Below are 26,970 nucleotides of genomic sequence, written 5' to 3'. Positions count from 1 at the left end.
CTAAATGTAGATAGCATGGCTAAAACAAGGCTAAACTTGGGCTGTCAGTGAAAATCTAATTGACATCTAGGAACAGCCCAAAACTAGACTAGTCGTCAGATAGACAGATTAGACAGACTTTACATGTGTGCTCATTCATTTCTGTTTACTTGATGACTAGTCTAGTTTTGACATGTTCTTAGACGTCTATTAAATTTTAACTAGACTAGTCATCAAGTAGACAGATTAGACAGACTTTATATGCGTAGTCATTCATTTCTGTTTACTTGATGACTAGTCTACTTTTTGCGTATAGACGTCTATTAAATTTTAACTAGACTAGTCGTCAGATAGACAGATTAGACAGACTTTATATGCGTAGTCATTCATTTCTGTTTACTTGATGACTAGTCTACTTTTTGCGTATAGACGTCTATTAAATGTTAACTAGACTAGTCGTCAAATAGACAGATTAGACAGACTTTACATGTGTACTCATTCATGTTTACTTGATGACTAGTCTAGGTTTTGACTTATTCTTAGGCGTCTATTAGATTTTAACTAGACTAGTCATCAAGTAGACAGATTAGACAGACTTTATATGTGTACTCATTCATTTCTGTTTACTTGATGACTAGTCTACTTTTGGCTTATTCTTAGACGTCTATTAGATTTTAACTAGACTAGTCATCAAGTAGACAGATTAGACAGACTTTATATGTGTACTCATTCATTTCTGTTTACTTGATGACTAGTCTACTTTTGGCTTATTCTTAGACGTCTATTAGATTTTAACTAGACTAGTCATCAAGTAGACAGATTAGACAGACTTTATATGTGTAGTCATTCATTTCTGTTTACTTGATGACTAGTCTACTTTTTGCCTATAGACGACTATTAAATTTTAACTATACTAGTCGTCAAATAGACAGATTAAATCCTGTTTGAGCACTGGTTATCCGGATTTAGTGATCCTGAATAGTTCCTCTCTGGATCAGATTGATCCAATCCTATGTCGCTTTAAAAAACTGGCTCAAAAAGTAAGCTGGATTATGTGATCACGGATCGCAAAAAAGGGATTGCTAAATCTGGATCAATTTTCTCCGGATTAAACCTTTTGAAAAACCGGGTACAGATGGGATCAATCTAGATTTTTGGGATCAAAGTGGATCCAAATCCTACAAAAAAGGTTTGAAAAACCCAAACTTAAGGTTTGATCCGCATCAAAACCAAGATTGGATTACGTGATCTAATCTAAATATGTAATCCGTTTTTTCTTTTGAAAAACCCATTATCAAGATTTGATCCAATCCTTTATCCAAAATCCTAGTGGATTACTTTTGAAAAACCGGGCCTAGGAGATTTACAAAAATGATCTTTACATAAAGGGATAGTTCACCCAAAAATGAAAATTCAACCAAAATGTTTCTTTTGTTGAACACAAAACAAAACACGTTGAAAAAAAGCTGAAAAATTTAAACTAATATTGACATAATTCACATAATATTGACAGATTCATTATATTTAGAGATAGATGAAAAACCTTTTCCCGGTGGTGGGTTGCAGCTGGAAGGGTACCCGCTGCATAAAACATATGCTGGATAAATTGGGGGTTCATTGAACAGACATCTAACAGACGTCTAACAATTGTCAAGTCATCAAACAGGCAGATTAGAAAGGCTTCACATGTAGTCGTTCATGTAATTCATTCATCACATTTGATAAGTAGTCAATTTTTTTGACTGTTGTTAAATATCTATTAGATTTTCATTAGCCTTGTTTTAGTTAAGACATCTGTATTTGTATGCCTATTAGACATCTGTTAAACACCCAAATATGTTGGCTAGGTAAATGTCATCTTCTGGCCTTCCAAACTCTGGTTTACTACTATTTTGTGTGTCTTCAGTAAATCCTGGCAGTAGTATTTCTTTTGTGAAAGCAAATGGTGTGTGCTAGTGAAAGCTGCTAGTAAATATGGCCCTTAGGTTGGCTTTGCAATGAAAAAACACTTAGTGACCATTCTGCTGTCTGTTCCCTTAGGCAATTGCCTCTGCAGTAGGATCTGGACAAACAGAAAAAGTCCTGAAGGAGGATGCCAGTGGCAATATTACGGTAGGGTGTTTAAGACAAACACTCATTTCTGCCTTGTCAGGAAATAAAATGTGAATTTTGATATATACTGTGTATTTTCACAGGAAACCGAGTTGCTTTACCTCAGTGTCAATCTTCGGATTGAGTCCGTTTTCATAAAGGAAAGGTTAAACATCAGCTTGGATTTTGAATCTGGAATAGTTGATAACATTGTTCGTGTGGTGGAGGAATTCAAACAGACAAGGCAACTGTTGGTAGGGTTTGATCAGATTTTTTAAAGCCTTTTTGCCTATAGCCAATAATGCAATGTGTCCAAATGATAGATTTTTTCTCTTAATCCAAAAAATTATTAGAATATTAAATAAATATCATGTTTCATGAAGATATTTTGTACGTTTTCTACTGTGGAGATATTAAAACTCAATTTTGATTAGTAATATGTATATACATTTAGACTTTAAAGGCAACCTATTGTGCACCAATTACCTTTATAAGAGGTTTAAACCAACACAGACTCATTGTGAAAATGTACCCTTGTATATATTTCTGAAGATCACAAATTATGTAGCCAGAGCAACATATGGCAGCATTTCGTCTTTAAAACGAATGATACGGGGCGGTATGATGCTGCAGATGGCTTCTGTTTCTTTTCACACTACCAGCTGACCGTTTACCTCCGTATAGACGGCTTTTCTGCTGTAATCAGTTTGTCTAGTGGCTTTACCGCGTACATTGGCGGACTTGAGGCATAGAGAGGAGTTGACCATGACGACGGGCTTCGAGTACAGCAAAGAATGCTTCCAGAAAGCAGGTAAAACAAAATAAAAACAAAAAAATTAAATAAACAAGTAAATAAAAAGGTGAGAATGTGGTGAAAATATGGTACAAATTATGCAGCCGTGAGGGCTTTTCTTTTATTGGATTGCTTTTGAAAACACTGTCGATTTGTTTTAGGGAAGGGTGTAGTCCAGTCAGTCGATGTTTTTGAAAACACTATTGGTTGGGTTTAGGGAAAAGGGTGGGTCGGGTTATCGGTCTGTCGGTCAGGCAGTAAGTCAGTCAGTCGACAGTGGCCTCTGGTGGATTTACGCTAAAAGAGGAGGCGAGAATGGCACTCGTGAGAATTTTTGAGATCTGAAAAAGTGAACACAGCAGCCTCTGGTGGATTCGCGAAAACTGAAACTGCAAAAAAAAAAAAAAAACCTTACCTCCTAGGACGTATTTAGCTCTGTCCAGAAATGTATGCAGGGGTATGTGTCAATAATGAGCTTGGGTTGGTTTAAACACAGTTGTGTGGCAACAGTGTGTGAATACAGCCAGCCATAATGGTCCAAATTAATTAATTCTTTTTTTTATAATCACACTTGATAAAAACAGTCTGCAGAAACACTTTGATTGACATTTTCCCTGGGTAGAAAGCCCCACCCATTAGTGACGATCTCTCCTTCCATAGCATAGACAGCCCTGAGTGAGAAGCAGACGTCTGCTATTAGAGTTTTCACACTGTATCTGCCAAATGCCAGTAACTAAGAGGAAATTAATGTAAATTTATTGATGTAAATTTTGGAGTTTTAGGAAGCACACATGAACACTGTAGTCTCCTTAGAACTTTCAGTTTTTCGCAGAGATAGCGTTAGTCCTGTTTTGAATCTGGTATTTGTAGCTCGGCCCCCCCTTTTGAAAAGAGCTCGTTTGAATTTAAAGCGGCAGTCATCAAAATGGCACAATTTGGAACAAAGCCTAAAAGGGGCAGTTTTAAAGAGTTATAAAACATTATTTGTGGGGTATTTCGAGCTGAAAATCCACATACACACTCTAGAGACATCAAGCTCTTATTTTACATCTTGTAAAAAGAGGCATAATAGGTCCCCTTTATACTCAATTTTTCTCAGAATTTATTAAAATTAGTTTTGAACCCTCAGATTCTCAACAACTTATTCATTTATGGAAAGCTTATTCACTCAGCTTTCAGTTAAATCTCAATTTTAATAATTTGACCTTAATGACCAAGGTTACATATTTGTTTTTGTTCATTATATATATATATAGTCTATAACAGGGGTCACCAATCCTGGTCCTGGAGGGCTGGTGTCCCTGCAGGGTTTAGCTCCAACTTGCCTCAACACACCTGCCTGGGTGTTTCAAGTATACCTATAACAGCTTGATTAGCTTGTTCAGCGGTGTTTGATTAGGGTTGGTGCTAAAATCTGCAGGACACCGGCCCTCCAGGAACAAGTTTGGTGACCACTGGTCTATAATATATATATATATATATATATATATATATATATATATATATATATATATATATATATATATATATATATATATATATATAATTATATATAATTATATATAATTATTTATATATATTTTATATTATATTAATATATGAAACCAAGTAATGTTGTTACAGACTCAAATTTTGCATTTACTTTCCTACAGCCCATAAAAATCTGTCTTCTTGGGCCCCCTGCTGTTGGCAAAAGCACAGTTGCAGAAGAGTTGTGCAAATACTACAAACTTCACCATGTTACTGTTGATGAAGCCGTCAGTGAGAAAATCAGACGGTTGGTGAGTGAGATACATATTTAGCACATGAGACAAAAACAATTGAGTTGAACAATTGATCATTTCAGTATGAACATTTTAATTCTGCACCCAAACAATGCACCGGTGAATGTATTTGAAGCTGACTTTCCAATGTGTGTTTTTCAGGAGGAACTGCTTGAGAGAAATGAGAAGACAGCTGAGAATGAGGAATTGCTCTCTGCTGCTGAAGAGAAACTTAAAGCTATAAAGAACAGCATGCTTCAAAATGGGGGTATGCATTCAATAAAAACTTACCGTATATTATCGTATGTCTAAAATAAGAGTAAGATTAATGCTACTTAAAAAAAAATGCTACTAACATGTTACTAAAATGGACAGTTCACCCAAAATTGAACATTCGGTCACCATTCATATATTCATTCATTTTTTTTTTGGCTTAGACCCTTTATTAATCAGGGGTTGCCACAGCCGAATGAACCGCCAACTTATCCAGCATATGTTTTAAGCAGCGGATGCCCTTCCAGCCTCAACCATCACTGGGAAACACTCATATACTCTCATTCACACTCATACACTACGGACAATTAGCCTACCCAATTCACCTATACCGCATGTCTTTGGACTTGTGGGGAACACTGAAGCACCCGGAGGAAACCCATGCGAACACGGGGAGAACATGCAAACTCCACACAGAAACGCCAACTGACTCAGCTGAGGCTCGAACCAGCGACCTTCTTGCTGTCATTTGTGTGTGAACTATCCCTTTAATCCAGTAGGTATTATGTTTTCTCACAGGCCAGTTGGACAACCAGCAAATCATTCATATCATAATGGAGAAGCTAAACTCAATGCCCTGCAGAAATCAAGGGTTTGTTCTTGATGGATACCCAAAGACTTATTCACAGGCTAATGAGCTTTTCCAAGGTCAGATATACTCCTTTCCAACAGCAAACTTTAAAATGGAAATATAAATGTTTAACATTTACTTCAAATTTTTTATTTATTTTTTTAGATGAAAACATGGAAGTGGAAGATGGCAGAGCTACAGAACCCAAATATAACAAAGTGATGATTCCAGGTTTGTCATCTCAGAATGTACATGTACACATTTCCGTTGTTTGATTTACACGATACAGCCATAACCCTCATGTTTTGTACAAATTGGTGTTAGTAAGTGTTTTTGCCCCATTGACTTCTATTATAACGACATTTATTAATTACAAAGCCTTGACACCATATAATCATGCATTGATTGTTGGTGGTTTTCCCTGTTGATCATTAGTTGGCAGCACATACCCTTTAGATCAACACAGGCTTATTGTGAAAACGTACCCCTGTATACATTTCTGGAGATCCTGAATTATGTTGCCAGAGCTGCGTTTCATCTTTAAAACGAACGCTACGGGCCGGTATGACACCACCGATGGCTCCTGTTACTTTTCATGCTACCAGCTGACTGCTTACCTCTGTGTGAACGGCTTATCCATTGTTACCAGTTTGCCCAGTAGCTCACCACATACGTTGGCGGACTTGAGAGGAGTTGATTGTGATAACAGGGTTCAAGTCTGGCAATCAAAGGCAAAAAAATTAAATAAACAAGTAAATAACAGGGTAAGAATGTGGTAAGATCTGAAAACATAGTAAAAATCAGGCCACCACGAGGGCTTTTCTGTGGTTTGGGTTTAGGGAAAGGGGTTGGTGGGTTGATCAGTCAGTTGGCAACGGCCTCTGGTGGACGTAAGTGAGAACAGCAGGTCAGAATGGTATTTGCGAGAGAAATTTGAGATCTGAAAAAGCACGGCAGCCTCTGGTGGAAAAAACAAACAAACAAACAAACAAACAAACAAACAAACAAAAAACAAACAAAAAAACAAACAAACAAACAAACAAACAAACAAAAAAACGTAGCTCCTGGGATGTAGTTTGTGCTGTCGAGAAATGTTTACAAGGATATGTATCAATAATGATATTGGACTGCTTTAGATAAACCTGTGCAAAAACGTTTCTGGCTTTTATATGGAGTTCTATTGAGTTTAACAGGGGTGTCCAAACTCGACCCTGGAGGGCCGAAATCCTGAATATTTTAGTTCCAACCCCAATAAGACAAACCTGAACTAGCTGATCAAGCCCTTTCTAGGTATACTAGAAACCTCCAGTCAGGTGTGTTGAAAGATGTTGGAGCTAAACTGCAGGACAGCAGCCTTCAAGGACCAAGTTTGGACGCCCCTGGAGTATAATAACAAATTATAGTGTGTGTGCATAAGTACACTTACTATGTTTATTTTGTAATGTTATCTTTTGTATTTCACATGGAAAAAATAATAGTATAATTTTCGAAAGATTGTTTTACATTTTTTTCAAGCCCCCAAAACTCATAAATAAGACTGTCCAAAATGCATGAAATATTTTAATATTTAATTGTAAGCAATGTTGTGCCCAAAAATGAGAAATCTCTTATTAATTACTCACACTCATGTGAATTTAATGCCTGAGGTCTTTGTTCATCCTCAGAACACAAATTATGATATTTTAGATGAAATCCTGGAGCTCTCTCATTCTTCACAGAGAGCAATGGTTCCGAAAAGTACAAAGTCTAGAAAAGGAAACAAAAACATGGTCAAAACAGTGGTTCGTCTGTAATCATACGAATCTATAAGAACACTTTTGTGTGCCAAAAAAACTGTAAATAGTACTTATTTTGCATATATAAATCAACACGCAAGCATTGCATTGCTTTAAGTAAATGCACAACCTGAGTGTTCTTATGCTGCGTGCACACCAGATGCGGAAGAAGCTTCAAGCACGAGTGATTTACATGTTTAGTCAATGAGTTGAGTGATTTGCCCAATTGACAAGCTTAACGGGTGTATCGCGTGTTTTGCGCAAATCGATCGAGTTCAAAAATCTGAACTTTAGCGGACATTCACGCCGCGTTAACCAATCAGGAGCTTGCTTTTGTAGGGGTGTGATTATGATGTAGTGCCTGTTGTTGGTGTCCTGGGGGAAAATCCTCCTGCCGACACTGACAACAGTTCATAAAACTGGGCTTGGTTCGGTTGGAAGCACCGCTGAAAGCTTCCATCATCCAGGTATAGTTTCTGGAGGAGTTTATTTAGCTCATAGACCTCGGTGCACCTCTGAATGGATTTAATGGACACGGCTCCAGACGTATCAATGCTGTTTTTCAGTGCTCCTAGAGCACATAAACACAGCTATTCTCTCAATAAAATTCATGTTAGCCATTTAGCAATGAAGCTAGAGTCACCTGGCAGACTGAAGAAGCCCTGCCCATGACGCGAATCTGTGTCTGTCGTGAAATGAATTCGATGCGTGAATGAAGCGGATTTGACATGCGAATGAAGCAATTGAACCCAAAAGTTCACGAGTCTATTTATGCGTGAAAAGCACGCTTTATCCTCACATAGAGCTTCTAATGAGCCACTGAAGTCACATTGTATGTTTTGACAATGTTTTTGGTTCCTTTCCTGGAATTTAAACATCTCAGAACCTAGCTATCTGTGGAGGATGAGAGAGCTCCAGGATTTCATTTAAAATATCTTCATTTGTGTTCGGAGGATGAACGAAGGTCTCGGGATTTAATCGACTTGAGGCTGAGTAATTAATAATAAAATTTTAATGTTTTGGGTGAACTAATCCTTTAAGACTTAAAAAAAAACACTTCTTGACAGAAAGCATTTGTATGTTATTGAAGTAAAGTTGATCACAACCACTGCCCTTTTCCCCACAGAGTTCGTCTTCTCATTGGACGCCACTGATGATTTTCTGAAAGCACGTGTTCGGAGCCTTCAACAGAATGTTGCAGAGATGAAACACTACACACAAGAGGAGTTTACCGACAGTCTTGCAAAATTCAGGCAGACTTTGGCAGAAGACGAGTCTGTGCTCGACTATTTCGATGAACTAGAAATCCACCCTGAACACATTGGTTAGAACTCAAACTCTCACTTTTACATTCACTTAACAAGATAGCACTCAATCAAACTGTTAAAGAGATAGCTCACCATAAAAGTTCTGTTAATAACTACATACCCTAATGCTGTTTCAATCTCCTGAGAGCTTCGTTCTCCTTCAGAGGACAAATGAAGATATTTTAGATGAAATCAAAGAGCTCCCTCATCCTCCTTAGACAGCAATGATCCTGAGACGTTTAAAGTTCAGAAAAGAAAGCAAAAACATTGTCAAAATATTCCATCTTCAGGGATTCAATCATAATATTATAAAGAATTATAGAGAAAGCCTTTGTGCGCATATAAAACAAACATAACAACTTTATTTAATGGTTTCGTCTCCTCAGTGTCAGTTTCAAAATAATTTGCATTCAGAAGACGAATGAAGGACTTTGAAAGAGGTTTGGAATGACATGAGGGAGAATAATTTATCACACAATTTTCATTTATTGATGAACTAATCATATAACATACCATTACAGTAACGTACCATTACAGTATATGATCTTCTATCCTACTGTTGACCCTGAATGTTAATATTTTGAAGAAAAAAGAAGAAAACATTTTCAGGCCCAGACAGAATATGAAGATTTCAACTGATTTCAATTCATGTTTATTTCTATAGCACTTCTACAATGTAGATTGTGTCAAAGCAGCTCCCGTCAGGTTATAGAGCTGGTCCAGTGTACCACAGCCTGGACAAAAACTGTATGGTTCCTCCTGAATCCTAGGTTTAACCATAATAATAATAATACTAATAATAATAATTAATTTTAGTAACTAAAAACACCACACACAAATTCATTTTTACAGTGCAAATTACATTTTTTGATCAACAAAGCACTGTACTCATATAAATCATATAAAAGTCTCACATTTGCATATTAGTCAATAATATTAATGAAATTTATATAAAATCTGAATAAGGTAAATATGCTAACATTTACATAAGTAAACAAACATACTCAATGACGGACAAAAAAAAAAAAGCAGATTTCTGTTGCCACTGATTTCTTGGGCCTAAACATTTCTCAACCTATTGATTATGTTTCACAGAAGAGGGAAAGTAGTGGGCAATTTGTTTAAAACAGACTGATCTCACAAGGAAACTTAACGTTTTACGTTTTGTCAGTTTAGTGGCTAATTCGTACGAAAAATGTACGATTTTAAAAAGGAGGCGTGGCACCCAACCCCACCCCTAACCCCAAACGTCATTGGGTGATGAGCAAATTGTACTAAATTGTACGAATTAGATCGTACGAATTAATACGAATTAGCCACTAAATAAAAAAGTTACGAAATGCCATGAGATTGCGCTGGTTTAAAACAATATGTGAATGATTAATGATAGCACAGTTTTCACTTTTTGATAAAATAATCGAACGTATCATTTTAAGAGCTGTATTTTTTTTTTCATGTGGTCATTTCTAGACTGTGAGAATGTGGCTGTGGTGGAGAAGATCATTAAGACAGTCGGACGGCCAATGAACTACGGTCTGAGCCCAGAAGAAATGGAGGAGGAGAAGAAGAGGAAAGAACATGAACGACACCAGCAGCTGAAGCAGGGGGAAGCTGAGAACAAACTCAGGGAGACCATGGAAAATGATAAATTTGCCAGTCTTTTGGAGGAATGGGTATATTTTTGCTCATACTAACACGTGCTTTACTTGCCATGCGGTGTACGGGACCTAAAACTGAGATGCTGTTTACACTAGTGCATTAACGACATTTTAGAATGAAAATACTCCTTGTGCAGACTAGCGCTTTAATTGTGTTTCAGAAAAACAATCCCTGTCCACACTATACAGCCTAAGGGCAGGGACACACCAAGCCGACAGCCATTGGGTTTTGTTGGTTCGTCGGTTAGACGATAGTTGGTTTGGTGTGTTCCACACATTGGTTCTCATTAGGTTAACATCAGAGCTCACTGGCCAGAGCTCATTCAGAGTGTAGAATTGGCTTCGGCTGAAGAGAGTGCTCTGACTGGTTATTTAGCAACAAATCAGAGCACGTCTGTGACGTTGTGAAATGATGCAGCAAGTAAACAATTCAAGCTAAAAAGGAACACAAGAGCCTAGCTGTAGTTTCACTACATTTCTTAAATATTTGCAAACGATATGGATTGTTAGATTATCAGACATATTTGTATGAGTGAATCTCTTTGTGGTGAGTGACAATTATGTCGCGTTTACACTTGCGTGTGGCAAGCACAGCATAGCAAGTATTTTCAGTTCATTCAAATGGAAGGAAATGAATGTTTATCAAGCACAAAACATCAGGAGCCAGCAAAACACTTTAAAAAATAGGCCAGGCAAGATGTTGACGTATGTTTATAGTAAATAAGTACACCACCACTAGTGTGCTGCATCCACTTGGATGATGTGATGGCAGCCACAGGACAACGGTGCCAGTGCGACACCACACATCAGCTATAGGGGAAGGGGAGAGACAATGATACAGCCAGTTTGGTGGATGGGAATGATTGGGAGGCCATAATCAGTAGGGGCCGATGGGACCAGGACACCCGAGTTACACCCCTACTTTTTACAATAGGTGCCATGGGATTTTTAATGACCACAGAGAGTCAGGACCTCGGTTTAACATCTCATCCAAAAGATGGCTCCCACTGACAGTATAGTTTCCCCTTCACTTTAGGACTCATTAGGACTCACACAGACCACAAGCACCCTCTACTGGCCTCACTACACCACTTCCAACAACAACCTGGTTTTCCCATGTGGTCTCCTATCCAGGTACTGAAAAGTCTCAGCCCTGCTTAGCTTCAGGTCCTGGGATGAAGGGTGATATGGCTGTGGCATGGTTTCTGTCATGGCTTATAATGATATAAGGCTGTAATATTGCCCTGGCCTACCCCAATTCCTAACCCCAAATCTCTAGTGTTTATTTCACAATGCGTGTTGTATTTTAAAGGAACGTAACTAACAAAAACCATTGCTTAATTCATTCATTCATTTTCCTTTGGCGTAGTCACTTATTTATCAAGGCTTGCCACAGATGAATCAACCACCAACTATTCCAGCGTATGTTTTACGCAGCAGATGTCTTTCCAGCTGCAACCCAGTACTGGGAAATAAAAAATCGATGCTTTTTAAAATGGAAATGCATTCATGTTAAAGACAGATGGGATTCTGCCATCCCTGCCAATTAGAATTAATATCATACTGTAACTCCGAAATACACTGTAAAACGTGATTAGTTAATTAAAACGAGTAAACCAATTGCCTTAAACACAACAAGTTGACTTTACAAAAAGAAAATAAACCCATTGAAACTTGGAACTGTTAAGTTGAGTACTTTTTTTTTTAAAGTCAACGGATCCAATTTTACAGTGTCAGACTATTTTAGCACATCTGTTTTCAAATAATTACTGTATTTATCACAATATTACATATTTGGTGCTTCATTAAGTCTAAAAAAATCTACAATTCTAGCCTGTATTAAATTTAGAAGACACACTGGAGTCTGGAAGAGCGGATTTATTTTTGTTAATGTCATTTTGCTAGGTACAGAAAAGCTGGGGAAAAAATTAAGTATAATAAATGCATATTGGAAAAAAAAGTGATTAGTTTACTTATATTTAAAAAAAAAAAAACATCCAATTTGCTTAATTATAAAAAATAGTCAACTTAACAGTTCCTAGTTACAATGGGTTTACTTACATTATTTTTGTTAAGTCAGTTTGTTTCTTTAAAGGCAATTGGTTTACTCGCTTTAAGTTACTAATAGGGTATATGCCGAGCTAGTGTTTTTCCCATACTGATAAACTTCCAGTGACCTGTTATTGTGAACTTTTTTCCATTTTATACGTTTTTTTACAGCATCAATGTTGTAATGTCATTAAAATACATTCAGTTAAATAAACTTTGGCATTCATTTAGTTGCTCAAGAGTAAAACGAGACAAAAAGCCGTTTACTCTCACGCGCCCGTCAGAGTTGGCAGGCTAGCGCAATAGCTCCATTCAATATACTGGGGTATAATAAATGCTCATATTATAAAGACGTTGCGGGGGGATATGTAATTTAATGCAGTGTTTCTTGTACATTCTGAGACCCACTTTATATCGGATATCACTCAGCCAGTGGAGATCGCTAATTTTTAAAGAAAACTGACCTTAAACGCGCCGGTTTTTGCACTGGCATACAGTTCGCCGGAAGCGCTTAACCCAGGTTACTGGCAAATTAAAAGTCCTTTTAGCATGCCTCGGCATATACCCTATTACTTTTTTCAGTGTACCAGATATTAAACTATTACTATAAATTACTGTAGTATTTTTTCAAATCACTGCTATCCTAAACTGCTCACATGCTCACCCATTCCTGTCAGATTGCATATTTATATATTCCTACAACAACACACTTTTCATGTTAAATACATAAATCAAATCGAGTAATTAGATGCTGTCGGAATCAAAAGTTGCCAGCCGACTGGAGAGTTTTGACAAAATGAACAATTCAACTCGTATTTGTCTCTTAGCGAGTGTTAAATTTAGGCTCTGCTTGTGTATGACGAATAACAGTTCTCTTTCCTTTGGAACAACTTTGTTTTGTTGCTCTCTATTTTCAGAACAGGAATACGGCTGAGGTGGAGAAGCAGGAACATGAGCTATTAGAGGCAAGATCTGTCCCCATGAGACACTACCTGATGAAGTATGTCATGCCCACTGTCGTACAAGGACTGGTGGACTGCTGCAAGGTCAAGCCTGATGACCCTGTGGACTTTTTGGTAAAATAATATTCATATATTGTGTTTTATTTAACCACAACACAAACATTTGAACTTACTTAGTGTCTCTTTACTCCATTTCAGGCTGAACACCTCTTCAGGAGCAACCCAGATGATTAGTTTAATCTACTGCAGTGATTAAGAATAAACTTACAATAGTGTGCCTTTGAAAGTGTATGTTGCTGGGTCTGGAATTTTTTTTACATTGAAGAATCCCCTCCTCATCAGCGGCAGATTTAGGTCATGTCAATTCGATTTAAATGATTTTTATTTCTATAGCACTTTTACAATGTAGATTGTGTTAGAACTGTTCAAGGGCCATGAAACCCCCTCATTTCAGCAGGGTGTTTTCACACCTCTACTTTGGAAAAAGTCAGAAAAGTGGGCGTGTCCAGCTTTGTTTAGGGCGGAGTGTCGGAGGAAGAAAAGAGACATCGGCTGTTTCTCAATTCCAAGAACGCAGAGAACGGACTTGCGTTCTTGTGGAGACCGGTCTTGCCAGGTGTCCTCGGAAGAACGAACTCAGGAGACCACGAGTACAGAGAACGCGTCCTTTGAGAAATGGGATGCTGCGTTCTTCCTGATGGTCACATGACCTTCACGTGTTTTAAATAGTAAATTATTTAAACATTACAGCATTCATACAACGATTTATTGTTGTCCCCCTCTTCAAAATATATACTTTGCATAAAAACATTATAAATATACTCTGCACAATATAAATAAAACAGATTTTCATACGAATTTCAGCAAACAAAAAACCCTTGTGTTTATTCCTTTATTAAGATGTTCATGGTTTTGTTTACTTTTACCGTTTCATTTAGGGAAACTCCTGATGTAAATAAGTGATATCTCTGAACTTTAATAATAAATCTAAATAAAGTTCTGCGCTTCCCACCTCCAGTCGCAATGACTTCTGGGACTTCCAGAGCGAGTTCGCTGCTCAAGTCTGCATCAGTGCGTCCTCGATATCAAGAACACATCCGGGAAGTTTCACGCGTCCTCCGTACTTGCGGTCTTGGGTATTGGAACTGAACTTAGGCAGCTGATGATGACGTTGCACGAGAACACGAGGACGCAAGACCGCTGAAGAACACATATTGAGAAACAGCCATGGTGTGGGATGGTCTATCTGGGCGCGTTGACTTTCAGAGTCAAAACACACACACACACACACAGGGGACAAAGTGACTGTGTTTACATGGACATCTGTAGTCGAATTATTTGCCAAATTATTAAATGGTGGACTTAAACTGCAGTTTGGCTCTTTCATTCAGGGAATTCATTCATGCCCCTCGCGACAAACGAGATATTTGATTGGAGGAACTGCTCTAAGCGTGAATTTTTCATGCAATGTTTGATACCACACGGCAAATGAGAGAAAATTTCCGCATTTCCTGGAAACTTAGATGCACTCGGCAGGTAGCGTCAGAAAGTTTGTTGCGTGTGTTATTCCGGTCACTAAATGCGGTGAAAATCCTACACGAGGTTAAAGTTTGGTTGTGGTGCTAACATGTTTACACTTGGTGCAATTGTTAACTTAGTTCGATACGAACAAACTGAATAAACAAAGAGCACTGGTCGCTCACTTACCAAATCTGTCGAGACAGGACAATCACCAGCAACTAGAGCCGCGTCTTTATTAAGAGAAGACTACAAGCGCATCGGGATCTCAGCGTTTGCAGATTAGAACAGCTGTTAGGTAAACAATGTTCCTCCTTAGACACGTAAGTTATTGTTGTCGAGCGTCGCGTACACTGTTAATCCACACGTGAGACTGAGCTCTCACAGAGAGAAAATGAAAACAAAACTTAACTGCAGCAAACTATAATAGCAACACTGGAATACACGCTATTATGTCATGGTCGTGATGCAGCTTCAAAAATTAGTTTCAAACCGGAAGTACGAATTTGCTTGAAATAACGCAAAAACAACCAATTTACACTTTTTAGTGAAATTTAGGTGACCTAATAGTGTTTTTAGCAGTGTGGGACACATATACGACTGTCAACAGCTCAAAAAATGTGTTTTGGTGTTTCATGACCCTTTCAGTAGTTTAGTTTAGTGTGGTTTAATTTTCACTGCTGAACGTTCAAACACTGAAGAGCAAATCAGTCCCAAACCAGTGGCAACAATGGCGAGGAACAAACTTAACCAATTGACAAAAGCGAAGGGGAAAAAATTGCCAAGCATCTGCTCAAGAAACGGCCTGGTCCAGGATTATGGAGAGCTCGGGATAAGGAAAAACAGACTAACGTAAGCGAAGATGCCATTCAATTTATAATGTCTTGTGGGAAGTTCTTTCTTTTTGTTTTAAAAAACATATATTTTCTTCTCCCAGTTTTGGCCTTCCATCCACCCTGAGATGTTGTTTTTAGGAACCAAAAATGGATCTTTGTGAAAAATGCATTGGATCAATATTAAAATGCTGTTTTTGTGTTGTGGTGTGGACTGTGAAAATGAACGGCTTTCGATGATGCATTTTAGTCATGTGACCAATTCAGCTAACATGGTGGATGACATTGTGAAGCAGATGCTTTGGATGCTGTTCGTTTTGACTGCTTTGTTATCAAAGATTATTGTCAGTTTTTGTACATGCTCCATATTGCCTCTCGTCAAAGGACATGGAATGTTTACTGGGAGCTGTTGTCCAGCTGCGGAAGTAGACAACAGTTGCAACATTTTGCCACAACGTTTCAAAGATACGTAAAATTTCAAAGAAAAGTACACTTGGCGGCCACTTTATTAGGTACACCTGTCCAACTGCTCTTTAACGCAAACATGGCCATGACCTAATGACATGGTCAAGACGATCTGCTGCAGTTCAAAGCGAGCATCAGAATGGGAAACAAAGGTGATTTAAGTGACTTTTAACGTGGCATGGTTGTTGGTGCCAGACGGGCTGCTCTAAGTATTTCAGAAACTGCTGATCTACTGGGATTTTCATGCACAACCATCTCTAGGGTTTACAGAGAATGGTCAGAAAAAGAGATAAATACCAGTGGGCGGCAGTTCTGTGGGCACAAATGACTTGTTGAAATACAATAGAGGTATGCAGAAGAGAATCTCTAAATGCACAACACGTCCAACCTTGAGGCAGATGAGATACAGCAGCAGAACATCAAAACGGTGCCACTCCTGTCAGCTAAGAACAGGAAACTGAGGCTACAATTTGCACAGGCTCACCAAAACTGGACGATAGATGATTGGACATTACCTGGTCTGATGAGTCTCGATTTCTGCTGCAACATTCGGATAACAGAGTCACCAGTGTGCCCATCTTCTGATGGCTACTTCCAGCAGCATAACGGGCCATGTCATAATGCGTGAATCCTCTCAGACTGGTCTCTTGAACGTGACAATGAGTTCACTGTACTCAATGGGCCTCCACAGTCGCCAGATCTCAGAGCACCTTTGGGATGTGTGGAACGGGAGATTTACATCATGGATGTGCAGCCGACAAATCTGCAGCAACTGTGTGATGCTATCATGCCAATATGGAGCTAAATCTCTGAGGAATATTTACAGTACCTTGTTGTATGTATGCCATGAAGAATTAAGGCAGTTCTGAAGGCAAAAGGGGATACAACCCAGTACGAGTAAGGTGTACCTAAGTGACAGTAATGACAGAATTGACTTATTAGGCAATCTGGATTAGTGTAGACGTAGCCTTAAACAATAAGCAGGCCCTTAGGAAATTTAAGAGCTCCCAATAAATACCTAGAAGTTTCAACATACTTTTCTATAATGTTTTGTATGGTGAGGGTCTAACAAATAGGTGGTGTCCCCCATCCCCCAATCATATATCAATAGAGCTATTAAACCAGATGAAGATTTAGTTTTAAAAACAAAATTGTTTATTTACTATTTTTTAGTTTGGAATGAATTGAATGTAGATATTGCATTAAAAATCTAGAAAAGAAGATTGAGTGATAAGAAAATAACAGCAAAATAAATAAAAACAAAATACATAGGGTGTATATTAGGCATGGGACGATAACCGTGTTTAAATACTGTGGTTTGGAAAAGTCAAGGTTTTAAAACCGTCAAAATTTTCTGCTAAAACTATCCCAAGGTATGAGTACGATTTTTTTTTATTTACGTTTAGTTTTTAGTTTTTAAGGACAACAGTATCTCCAGCAGAAAAGATATCCAAAGATGCCATTTTAAATGGTAAATCTGTGTTTTTGAAGCTAATGAAGACAGCAGAAGTCAATAATTTATTTGAAGAATCTCAGGGTTTCTGAAAGTTAAATTTAAGACTTTTTAAGACATTTTTAAGACCATTATAAATTAAAGTTTAGAATTATAAAGGACTAAAGGCTAAGGATTCTGTGAAACGGCTCAGACAGAAAAGATTTTTATTTGCTCTATCAAAAAAAATATATATATAAAATTATATATATATATATATATATATATATATATATATATATATATATATATATATATATATATATATAATTGCATACATTTAATTATATATTAATTATATATTAATATATTAAATATTACTTATTATATATTATTAATAACAATTTAATTTTTTTAAATTTCTTAGCAATATATTTAAAATATTGTATAAAAGCAAGCAAGCTGTACTTGTATCTATACACTATATTTATTCATTTTCTTTTAATTTATACATTTTTTACTACTACTACTACTATATATTGTGTGCACTGTTTTAATTATATATGTATGTTACTTTTTTATGTAAACTCTATAAATGCTTTGGCAATACATTTGCAATGCCAATACAGCAACTATTGAATTGAATTGATTAGAGAGAGAGAGAGAGAGAGAGAGAGAGAGAGAGAACAGGTTAAAAAACACATGACGCATGTCGGACAGCGTCAGCGAGGCATGCGTCATGGCGTCACTTCCCGTACCAATTGGCAGTTGCTGTTGCCGGAGCGCCATGTTAGTTCAAACAAAAGAAACAACTTAAATGCCTTAATAACAGTTCATGACAGGCTGGAAGACAATGGCGGAGTGTAACCTGCTTCTCAGCTTCTCTTAAGCCGGACATTTCCACAATGCCTTTGTAAGTATGTCGACGGAGCTCAAAGACAGTGTGTTGAAAAGCAAACGCGAGGTCCTGGGCCTTATGTCACGAATCGGTCGCAAACACGACACCCTAATCAAAACATTCGACGCAGCTGTGTAGTCGTTGGACTAGTTTTTGATGCATTCGTTTTGACAGCAAACATGTCATGAAGCATTGCTAATAACATGAATGAAGCAAAAACCGTCAGATGGAGAGGCTTAGCTCAGAGTAAGCGCTCCGGCTTATTTATATAGACTTTAAATCTGAAGCATTCAGAGGTTTGTGTACTTAGTTCAGATATGTAGTGCATATGTTGATGTGGGTCAGTCACCTTTTATACTAATACCCTTCACCGGAGCATTCAGGTGTAACGTTGTCTAGCGGCACAGATTTGAACGCATGGAGCTCTAGCGTTACATGATTTATATTTATCTTGACATTGCGTTTGCGCTCGCTAATTGCGCGAGACCTTGGGGGATAAACGCGAGCGGAGAGACATGACGTCATAAACTGATAGGCTGTTTTTCAATTTCAAGAACGCTGAGAACGTACTTGCGTTCTTGTGGAGACCGGTCCTGCCAGGTCTCCTCGGAAGAACGAACTCTGGAAAGCAGGAGAACAGAGAACGCGTCCTGTGAGAAATGAGATGCTGCGCTCTTCCTGATGGTCACGTGACCTTCACGCGTTTTTAATGGTAAATTATTTAAACATTACAGCATTCATACAACGATTTATTGTCTTTCCCCTTTTCAAAATATACACTATCAATAAAGGCTACAAATATACGTTGCACAATATAAATAAAACATATTTTAATACAAATTTCAGCAAACAAACACCCTTAATGTGTTTATGCCTTTATCAAGATGTCCATGGTGATGTTTATATTCACCGTTTCATTTAGGGAAGCTCCTGAGGCAAATAAATTATACCTCTGAACTTTAATAATAAATCTAAATATAATGCTGCGCTTCCCAACTCCAGTCGTAATGACTTCTAGAGCGAGATCGGTGCTCACGTCTGCATTGGTGTGTCATTGATATCAAGAACACATCCAGGAAGTTTCACGCGTCCTCTGTATTTGCGGTCTTGAGTATTGGAACTGAACTTACACAAGAACACGGGGACGCAAGATTGCTGAAGAACGCATATTGAGAAACAGCCAATGTTTACTTTGCTAGCGCATTGCTATTCTTTAGGTGGTATTGTCAACAAAAACCTCAGCTTTAATTCGATTGGAGAATGAAAAAGACACGACTGATGTAAAACGCAAGGTGCAGCAGGCGGTTAAACAAGGGCGCATAAGTAGCACGCGCAACGCTCGGTAGTAAATCAATCAAAAAAAAAATAGTTTCAGTACTACAGAATGTTTATAGCAAGTCTGACTTTTTTTTGTTGTTGTTCATTTATCTGCAGTCCAATTACCAGCCAGGTGCAAACTGCCCAGCCGACCCCAAAACATTATGGGATCACATCTCCTATCAGCTTGGCACCGCCTAAAGAGGCTGATCTGGTTCTCACGCGGAAGCTGACAGAGACTCTCCGACCTTTCGGCGTCTTTGAGGAGGAGCTGGAGCTGCAGCGCAGGTAAATAAGATGCACTTCAACAAATCAACTGTCTGTGGTTGCTCCACTTGAACAGCTAAAGGACGGGTGCTCAACCACGTTCCCGGAGATCTACCTACCTACAGAGTTCAGCTCCAATCCTAATCAAACACATACGAACCAATTACTTAGGATCTGAACTAGGGTTGTAACAATATACCGGTATGACGGTTTACCACGATTTGAACGTGCACGATTATCATACCATGAACAATTGCATATCAACGGTTTTAACCCTTAAAGACCGAGACAGCCGCCCGCGGCTAAAAATAAGTATTGCTCTTAAATGTTTAATAACTTTTGATCCGCTGATCCGATTCATACAATTCAAAGATTGGCATAAAGAAGAGAATCTCAGCTTTCCAGTGCTGCATCACATAACATTCGCAGACTTTCAGAGGCTCCGGAATCAGTGTGGTTACGTCATCAACATTTGACAACGCTGATTTGACAAAGAAACGCTCGTCACTGTGTCTCCGGACAAACCAGACATGATACATTGATGCATTGTCCCTCCTCCATGCCCAGATTGGTTCAAACTCGCTATATCACAACCAATAAGCATAGGTTTCGCTTTTGTTTGTGGACCAAGCTTTTTGAACAACACGGAATGAGAGATAGGCATACATTTATGCGCGGCTAAATAAAACGCAAAAAAAAAAAAAGTTTTGCATGAAATAATTCTCATACTAAGTACTTTTGCATGCACAGCAGCACAGAAACATGACAAAACAGTGACACAGCAAAGACGAACTGCTGCTCTTGCTGTTTTCAAAAGACGCAAATGAAGATGCAGCTGTTTGTCTGCATTTCAGACAACCATATCCAAATCCATATCGATAGACAACCATATCCATGCTGGCACATAAAACCTAAGGATGTTCCATATTGAATCTAGTTTCGTTATGTAACTATTCATAGTATAGTAAATATTTATATCTATTTTTTACTGAGGATTTGCACCATGTTTATTTGGACTTTATTTGGACTTTGACACATTATTTATTATTTTCTTATTTTTATTTGTTCATTGTAAGTGGTGTTGTTTATAGTAACTAAAAATATATTATTTGGAAAAAGTCAAATTTGCTTCACTGTTCTATTATTTTGTAACATTTGTAACATACCGTATACCGCGAAACCGTCAAACCGTGGTATTGTTTTAGACGATTATCATATCGTGAAAAATTCATACCGTTACAACCCTAATCTGAACAGCACCTGATAATCACAGGCTGGTCGGTAAATCGCTCCTGGGGTTCGTTCTTCGTACCTCACTTAAATGATCTAAAATGATTTGGCAGATCCTGGATCTTTTCATCTCGATAAGTGATCTCTCGCTAATTTGGTTCTTTAAACAAGTTCGCGAATCAGATTAGAATGTCTGGATGAACTGATCTGAGATCGCTGCGTGTGTTATGAAGGACAGATCTATCGATCCTCGAAATCATGATCAGCAATGCAACGATTGGCTGACAGCACAGCAGCGTAATGACATCATCTGATTAATATTCAATTATCCATGTGAGCAAAATTACATCAAATTCGCAGTAAACGGCTTGTTAAATATGACACGCAATAACCTTCCACATTTGTTGTGAGCTGCAGGCTTTACTCTTTCATGTGTCAAGAGTATTTATTATGTATTTCAGTGCATATCAATGTATTTAGTTCTACAGTTAAAAAAGATTTTCTTTAGTAGCCTTTTTTTTTTATCGCTGTATGGAATAACTGGATGTTTACAAAAGCATTTTGATATTGGTAAAGGCGTCTGCAACTTTTGTGAAGCATAACCACTGGCATATTAACTGCCAAAAGATCTTTATGTCTGCATTAATGTATTATTTCTTTTTTTAAAAAGTCACATATTCTGCATTTCTATTATCATACACAATTTGTACTAAAGCGATCTAAAAAGTTCATATCAATAAGTTTTCTCTTTGCACCACAAGGTGGCAGTCTTTGTACTTTCATTTCGAGGGTGCAGATTGCATAAGTCTTATTAATATATATATAACTTTATTTATTTTATTAATAACTATAACTTAATAACTCTCAGATCAGCTTTGAAGAACGAAACGATCCTGGATCGTGTCATCGTCATTATCCAAATCCAGCTAACTGAGTAATCCACGTACGAAGAACGGACCCCTGTTAATGATTTAGGCTTCACCAGATTGTTGTCTAAGGAGTTTGTGTGTGTGTCTGTGTATTCACAGAATCCTGGTGCTCGGGAAGTTAAATACATTGGTTAAGTTTTGGATCCGGGAAGTCAGTGAAGCGAAGGTATCTCATTGCACTTTTATTAATGAAAACTTTGAATTATTGAATAAGCACGAACAATAACTGTACCATTTCTTCATGTTTAAAGAATATTCCAGCTTCAGTGATTGACAGTGTTGGTGGAAAGATCTTCACGTTTGGATCCTACAGGCTTGGAGTTCATACCAAGGGTAAGTTTTTATTTTTATTTATTTATTTATATTATATTCCATTATATGTCCTTGTGTTTACGTCACAATCTCCTTGTCTGTATTAATATCTAGTTCTCCAACTTTATTCTAGGTGCTGATATTGATGCTCTCTGTGTCGCACCCCGCCATGTGGAAAGAACCGACTTCTTCTCATCATTTTATGAGAAGTTAAAAGAACAGGAGGAAGTCAAAGATCTGAGGGTATGCTGTATTTAAAGAAAATGTAAATAAATAATATGTTCTTGTATCTGTGAGGCTTACCAGTTACTTTGTTTTTTTCCTGCTAGGCAGTGGAAGAAGCTTTTGTGCCTGTGATAAAGCTGGCTTTTGATGGAATTGAGGTATTTTCAACATCCATGCATAAGGGATAATTAAAGTCAAATTAAAAGTGTTTCCTTTGTATATATTTCTAATTTGGTGATCTGTGTGTCTCAGATTGACATACTGTTTGCCAGACTGGCACTACAAACCATTCCAGAGAACTTGGATTTGCGAGATGATGGCTTACTGAAGAACCTTGACATTCGCTGTATCCGGAGTTTAAACGGTAATGGGCCGATGCTTCTCATTAGGGCTGGGTATTGACAGATTTCATGAGCGATTTAATTCAGATTGAATATTGATTTGTTTGGAGATGTATTGGGTTTAGTGTACGTCAATAAGTTGTCATATGGAAACCTGTATCAAGTAATTCTGTGTACTGTATAGACGACTTCATCAGGGGCCTGTTTCAGTAAGGAGGTTCAAACAACTCAGAGTTTAAACTTGAACTCTGAGTTGATTTACCGAGAGATTAAAAACTCTGAGTTTTCAGTTTCAGAACAGCTGATCTGAGTTGGGTCAATCAACTTCGAGTAGACCAACTCAGAGTTAAGCGCGCACACCGTGACTTTAAAAAGGCATTATCAATGGAGCGCAGACATTACGAGTGACTATGGCAACATCTTATAAAAGAGATCACCATTTCTTTCTCCAGCTGAACTTGATGTTCTCATGCAAAGTTATAGCAAATATGAGCGTATATATTTGAAAAGAAGCAACCATCAGTGAAGAAGAGACAGTTAGCATGGGAAAACAACTGCTCAAGTTAATGCCTAATTTCACTTTTTAAGTATTTAAATATTTAAGTATAATAAAATAAGTAATGTAATTTGTGACGTTTATATATTTTTTTCTAAACTTTTTTTTTATACATTTATTAGTTTTAAATGATTTAACAGTGCACTTGTGTGTCTGCCTTTTTTATTGATCAAGTGATAGAGGTACTAAAAATAATTTTTAGAAAGAATAATAATCCCATTAATCTAGTTACAGTGCATATCGAAGGTGAATTTAATTTAATTATTTATTAAAAAAGGATAAGCCATTCTCGTACAGTTCTTCTGTGTGTGACTAAAATGTAGGCCATAGCTATTTTTCCATCCAAATATATTACTTAAATGTATGTGCAAAACTGGAATATTGCATAAAAGATGCGAATAAAATTCCATCCGAGTCAAAGATAAAAAAAATCGTCACTTCCTGATTAAACTGGCACCAAATATCAACAGTAAAAACAGAATTTACTGTGGTAGAATACGCTGCGTCAATTAATTCTTTATTTAGCCTAATTAATGTACTTGCGCCTCGATGTCAGAAGACAATGCTGAAACACAATGAACACGTGGGGGCGTCTGCTATGAGACGCGGAGACTCTTGACACGCACCAGACGTTCGGAGGTAATTAATAATATACACTAATACTGAAACAGTTAAGGCATTTTAGAATGACTAAAACAATATTTAAGACGTGTTACAGTGTGCTCAGCCTGCTGGTTTGTTCATTTACACACATTTATTATCATATGATCATGATCTTTTTTTTAATGTACATACTGTAATTTGTTCAGTAAAAGTGTTTCCATTGTAGTTTATGCGCACATTTTCTATCGAATAAAAGTTTATCCTACTCAGTTATGCGCGTTTTTTATGCATATTTTAAAAAGTTATGTGCATCATGACCTTTATCAATCGTTTCTATGCACGTATCCAAAATAAGCATAAAAATAGGTGGGTGGAAACGTAAGGCTAAGGCGAGAAATACCGCTTCATCTTTAAAAAAGGGGAGGAGGCCGACAGAAACTCAGAGTTTAGAGAATAAAACCTGCTTCTGACCAGATTAGATTCACAGAGTAAGTTACCACAGTAACGGACTCTGAGTTAAAGTTACCTCTCTTTCAGAAACAGGCTTGACTTACCCTGCTTTCTCGAGTTTAACAAACCTGCCATTTTGAAACGGAAAACCCAGAGTTTCTCTCATTTCAGGGTTAAAATACTCTGAGTTTTCACTTAACCTCCTTTCTGAAACAGGCCCCAGGTGTTGCATTGCTGTAATATTGATAGTAAATTGAAATGCTCAAATTCAGTCACTATTATTAAAAAGTGTTATGCACAAACATTTTAATTGCACACAATATAAACATTTCGCTCGTTTCTACTTTTAATTTATTCAGATTTAATAGTTTCTACTGAAATTTAAACAATACCACAAGACTGTTGAATGTATGGTTCTGCTTAAATGACAAACGCTGTTAGGTGTGTTGCTTTTTTTTAAGAAACGCATTTCCAAAGTGCTTCCAGGGAGATCTAGACTGAATTACAGTTCCACATTACATTGCCATGTGATTCCAGTTGGCTTCAGCATTCAGATAACCAAAACCCACAAAGACCCTGACCAAGCATATTCGTGTATTAAACAATAGATCAAAAATAACAAGCTATTTAATACTTTTGGCCTATTTTATAGGCACAAATTGCTTAAGTATTATCCTGCTGAACACTGTTGAAAGATGACTTTTATTTTATAATTAATTATATAAAATTGTATTAAGTAATATGAAGTCATTTTGTAAGAGCTGTTAAATATAATTCAATGCGTTCAATTCTGTTAATGATTGTAAAACAAATAAAAAAAGCCAATAAAACAACCACATCTTGAGTCGAGACGCTTCATTTTTAGTAGTTTTAATGAAAGCAGCAGGCACAAGTATACTAAATAGAGTTGTCCTTCAATATTATAATAATTTCAATATTATAATTATTAATATAATCAATTATTTGTTAAATGTTATGCACACTAGTTCACCCATAAACAGAAGATACAGACTAAAAGATCTTGGTATGCAAGTATTGATATTAGTTCAACTGCATGATGTATTAAAATTGATACTGTCAGCCTAACCCTAAATCTTCTTTACATGTTTGTAATATTCTTTCTAATATTTTGATTTCTCACTGTACTGACATACAGGTTGCAGAGTCACTGATGAGATTCTTCACCTGGTGCCCAACATAGAGAATTTCCGACTGACTCTTAGAGCCATCAAACTGTGGGCCAAACGTGAGTAGACGTCTTGTCTGTCAGCACAGTTTGGTTTTGAAATGCTCCTCAATTGGTCTGATGTCAAAACAAACTTCACAATGACTTTGAATGACCTGCTGTGTGCGTGGGCTTTAGTGCAGTCAAAGAAAAGCAGCTCTTCAGCATTGTGCCTCAGGAGAATTCGTTCGGCATGCATTTGCTGCTTAGCAACCAGTGCACTCATGCGCACTATTTAGTGAAAAACAACACATTCTTGTTTGCCATCTGGCCTTTAGAAATACTTCATTTTGACCTAAGTCTGGATGTGAACATTTTAAACAAGTTTTCTGAGATAATTCTGGTTTACAAGCTGAGATAAAATAAATGACGTTATTGTTACATCTTGCAGGTCACAATATCTACTCCAATATCCTGGGTTTTCTCGGGGGTGTATCGTGGGCCATGCTAGTGGCAAGAACCTGCCAGCTGTACCCCAATGCTGTGGCAGCCACACTGGTCCATAAGTTCTTTTTGGTTTTCTCAAAGTGGTGAGTTCTTAAAGTTTTTGTGACACAAATTAGTCTTTTTTTTATGTTCTAATTTGTCTTCCTTTTGGCTCATATTTTTAGGGAATGGCCAAACCCAGTCCTTCTGAAACAGCCTGAAGACTGTAACCTTAACCTCCCTGTCTGGGACCCCAGGGTACTTTTATTTAACATTTCATTCATTTGTCTCCATCTTCTTTTTCATTACAAGACTGCAGCTGATGAAAATGAGTTTTTATATGTATTCAGTGTTTTTATGAATGTATTTGGTTTAATTTGGCTTTAAAGACAGGGTGTCTGGTGTCTTAAAGTCTTAATGTCTTAATTAAAAAAAATAAAAATAAAATATATATATATATATATATAGTCTTAATTTCACTGAATTATGGGGTTTTAAATTGTTTTAAATGGGTCTTAATTTTCCTATGTCCATGTAAAGCTACCCAATAGGACCAACACTCATACAGTCACCATCCATCTTAAAAAAACAAAACTCTATTTACCAATACGGTTTAATTATCTTTCTCACAATAACATTTGTAAGTTCTCCATGTATTTATAGACCATATGTGGTGAGGACTCTGACCTGGTCAGACAGTACATTTAGCTTATTATAATATT

At 37.3% G+C, this 26,970-nt stretch overlaps 2 protein-coding genes and 1 long non-coding RNA gene across 11 annotated transcripts in view; 2 read left to right on the top strand and 1 right to left on the bottom strand.

The window, feature by feature from the left end:
• Window positions 1-13,510, top strand: part of ak7a (adenylate kinase 7a) — a 24,034-nt gene extending 10,524 nt beyond the window's left edge. The window contains exons 10-19 of one of the 2 annotated variants that reach the window (XM_073932253.1): window positions 2,020-2,091; window positions 2,175-2,324; window positions 4,516-4,644; window positions 4,789-4,894; window positions 5,419-5,547; window positions 5,636-5,701; window positions 8,372-8,569; window positions 10,023-10,225; window positions 13,177-13,335; window positions 13,420-13,510. In XM_073932253.1, the coding sequence (XP_073788354.1) occupies window positions 2,020-2,091; window positions 2,175-2,324; window positions 4,516-4,644; window positions 4,789-4,894; window positions 5,419-5,547; window positions 5,636-5,701; window positions 8,372-8,569; window positions 10,023-10,225; window positions 13,177-13,335; window positions 13,420-13,455 (1,248 nt within the window). In that variant the 3' untranslated portion in view covers window positions 13,456-13,510. 2 annotated transcript variants of the gene reach the window in all.
• On the bottom strand, window positions 4,702-18,784 carry LOC141379521 (uncharacterized). Of its 4 annotated transcripts, XR_012396327.1 has the most exons (6): window positions 18,717-18,784; window positions 16,867-16,945; window positions 16,553-16,747; window positions 8,674-8,782; window positions 7,093-7,216; window positions 4,709-6,188 (listed from the first exon to the last, which is right to left on the bottom strand). It is a non-coding gene; the product is annotated as an uncharacterized lncRNA (long non-coding RNA). The 4 variants fall into 4 exon arrangements; XR_012396329.1 differs by lacking the exon at window positions 8,674-8,782 and having other exon boundaries at window positions 4,702-6,188; XR_012396328.1 differs by lacking the exon at window positions 7,093-7,216 and having other exon boundaries at window positions 5,634-6,188.
• Window positions 18,204-26,970, top strand: part of papola (poly(A) polymerase alpha) — a 26,198-nt gene continuing 17,431 nt past the window's right edge. For 4 of the 5 annotated variants that reach the window (XR_012395442.1, XR_012395443.1, XM_009294541.3 and 1 more), the window contains exons 1-10: window positions 18,209-18,382; window positions 19,802-19,972; window positions 22,210-22,276; window positions 22,362-22,443; window positions 22,556-22,665; window positions 22,752-22,805; window positions 22,900-23,011; window positions 25,754-25,843; window positions 26,214-26,352; window positions 26,434-26,506. Coding sequence is in view for 3 of the 5 variants with exons in the window: in XM_009294541.3 (XP_009292816.2) it covers window positions 18,375-18,382; window positions 19,802-19,972; window positions 22,210-22,276; window positions 22,362-22,443; window positions 22,556-22,665; window positions 22,752-22,805; window positions 22,900-23,011; window positions 25,754-25,843; window positions 26,214-26,352; window positions 26,434-26,506 (906 nt within the window). In the remaining 2 variants the exon portion in view is untranslated. 5 annotated transcript variants of the gene reach the window in all.

Source organism: Danio rerio, chromosome 20, assembly GCF_049306965.1.
Source record: "Danio rerio strain Tuebingen ecotype United States chromosome 20, GRCz12tu, whole genome shotgun sequence".
NCBI lineage: Eukaryota > Metazoa > Chordata > Actinopteri > Cypriniformes > Danionidae > Danio > Danio rerio.
Note: the sequence above shows the minus strand (reverse complement) of the source record. Positions and strands in the feature narration are given on the sequence as shown.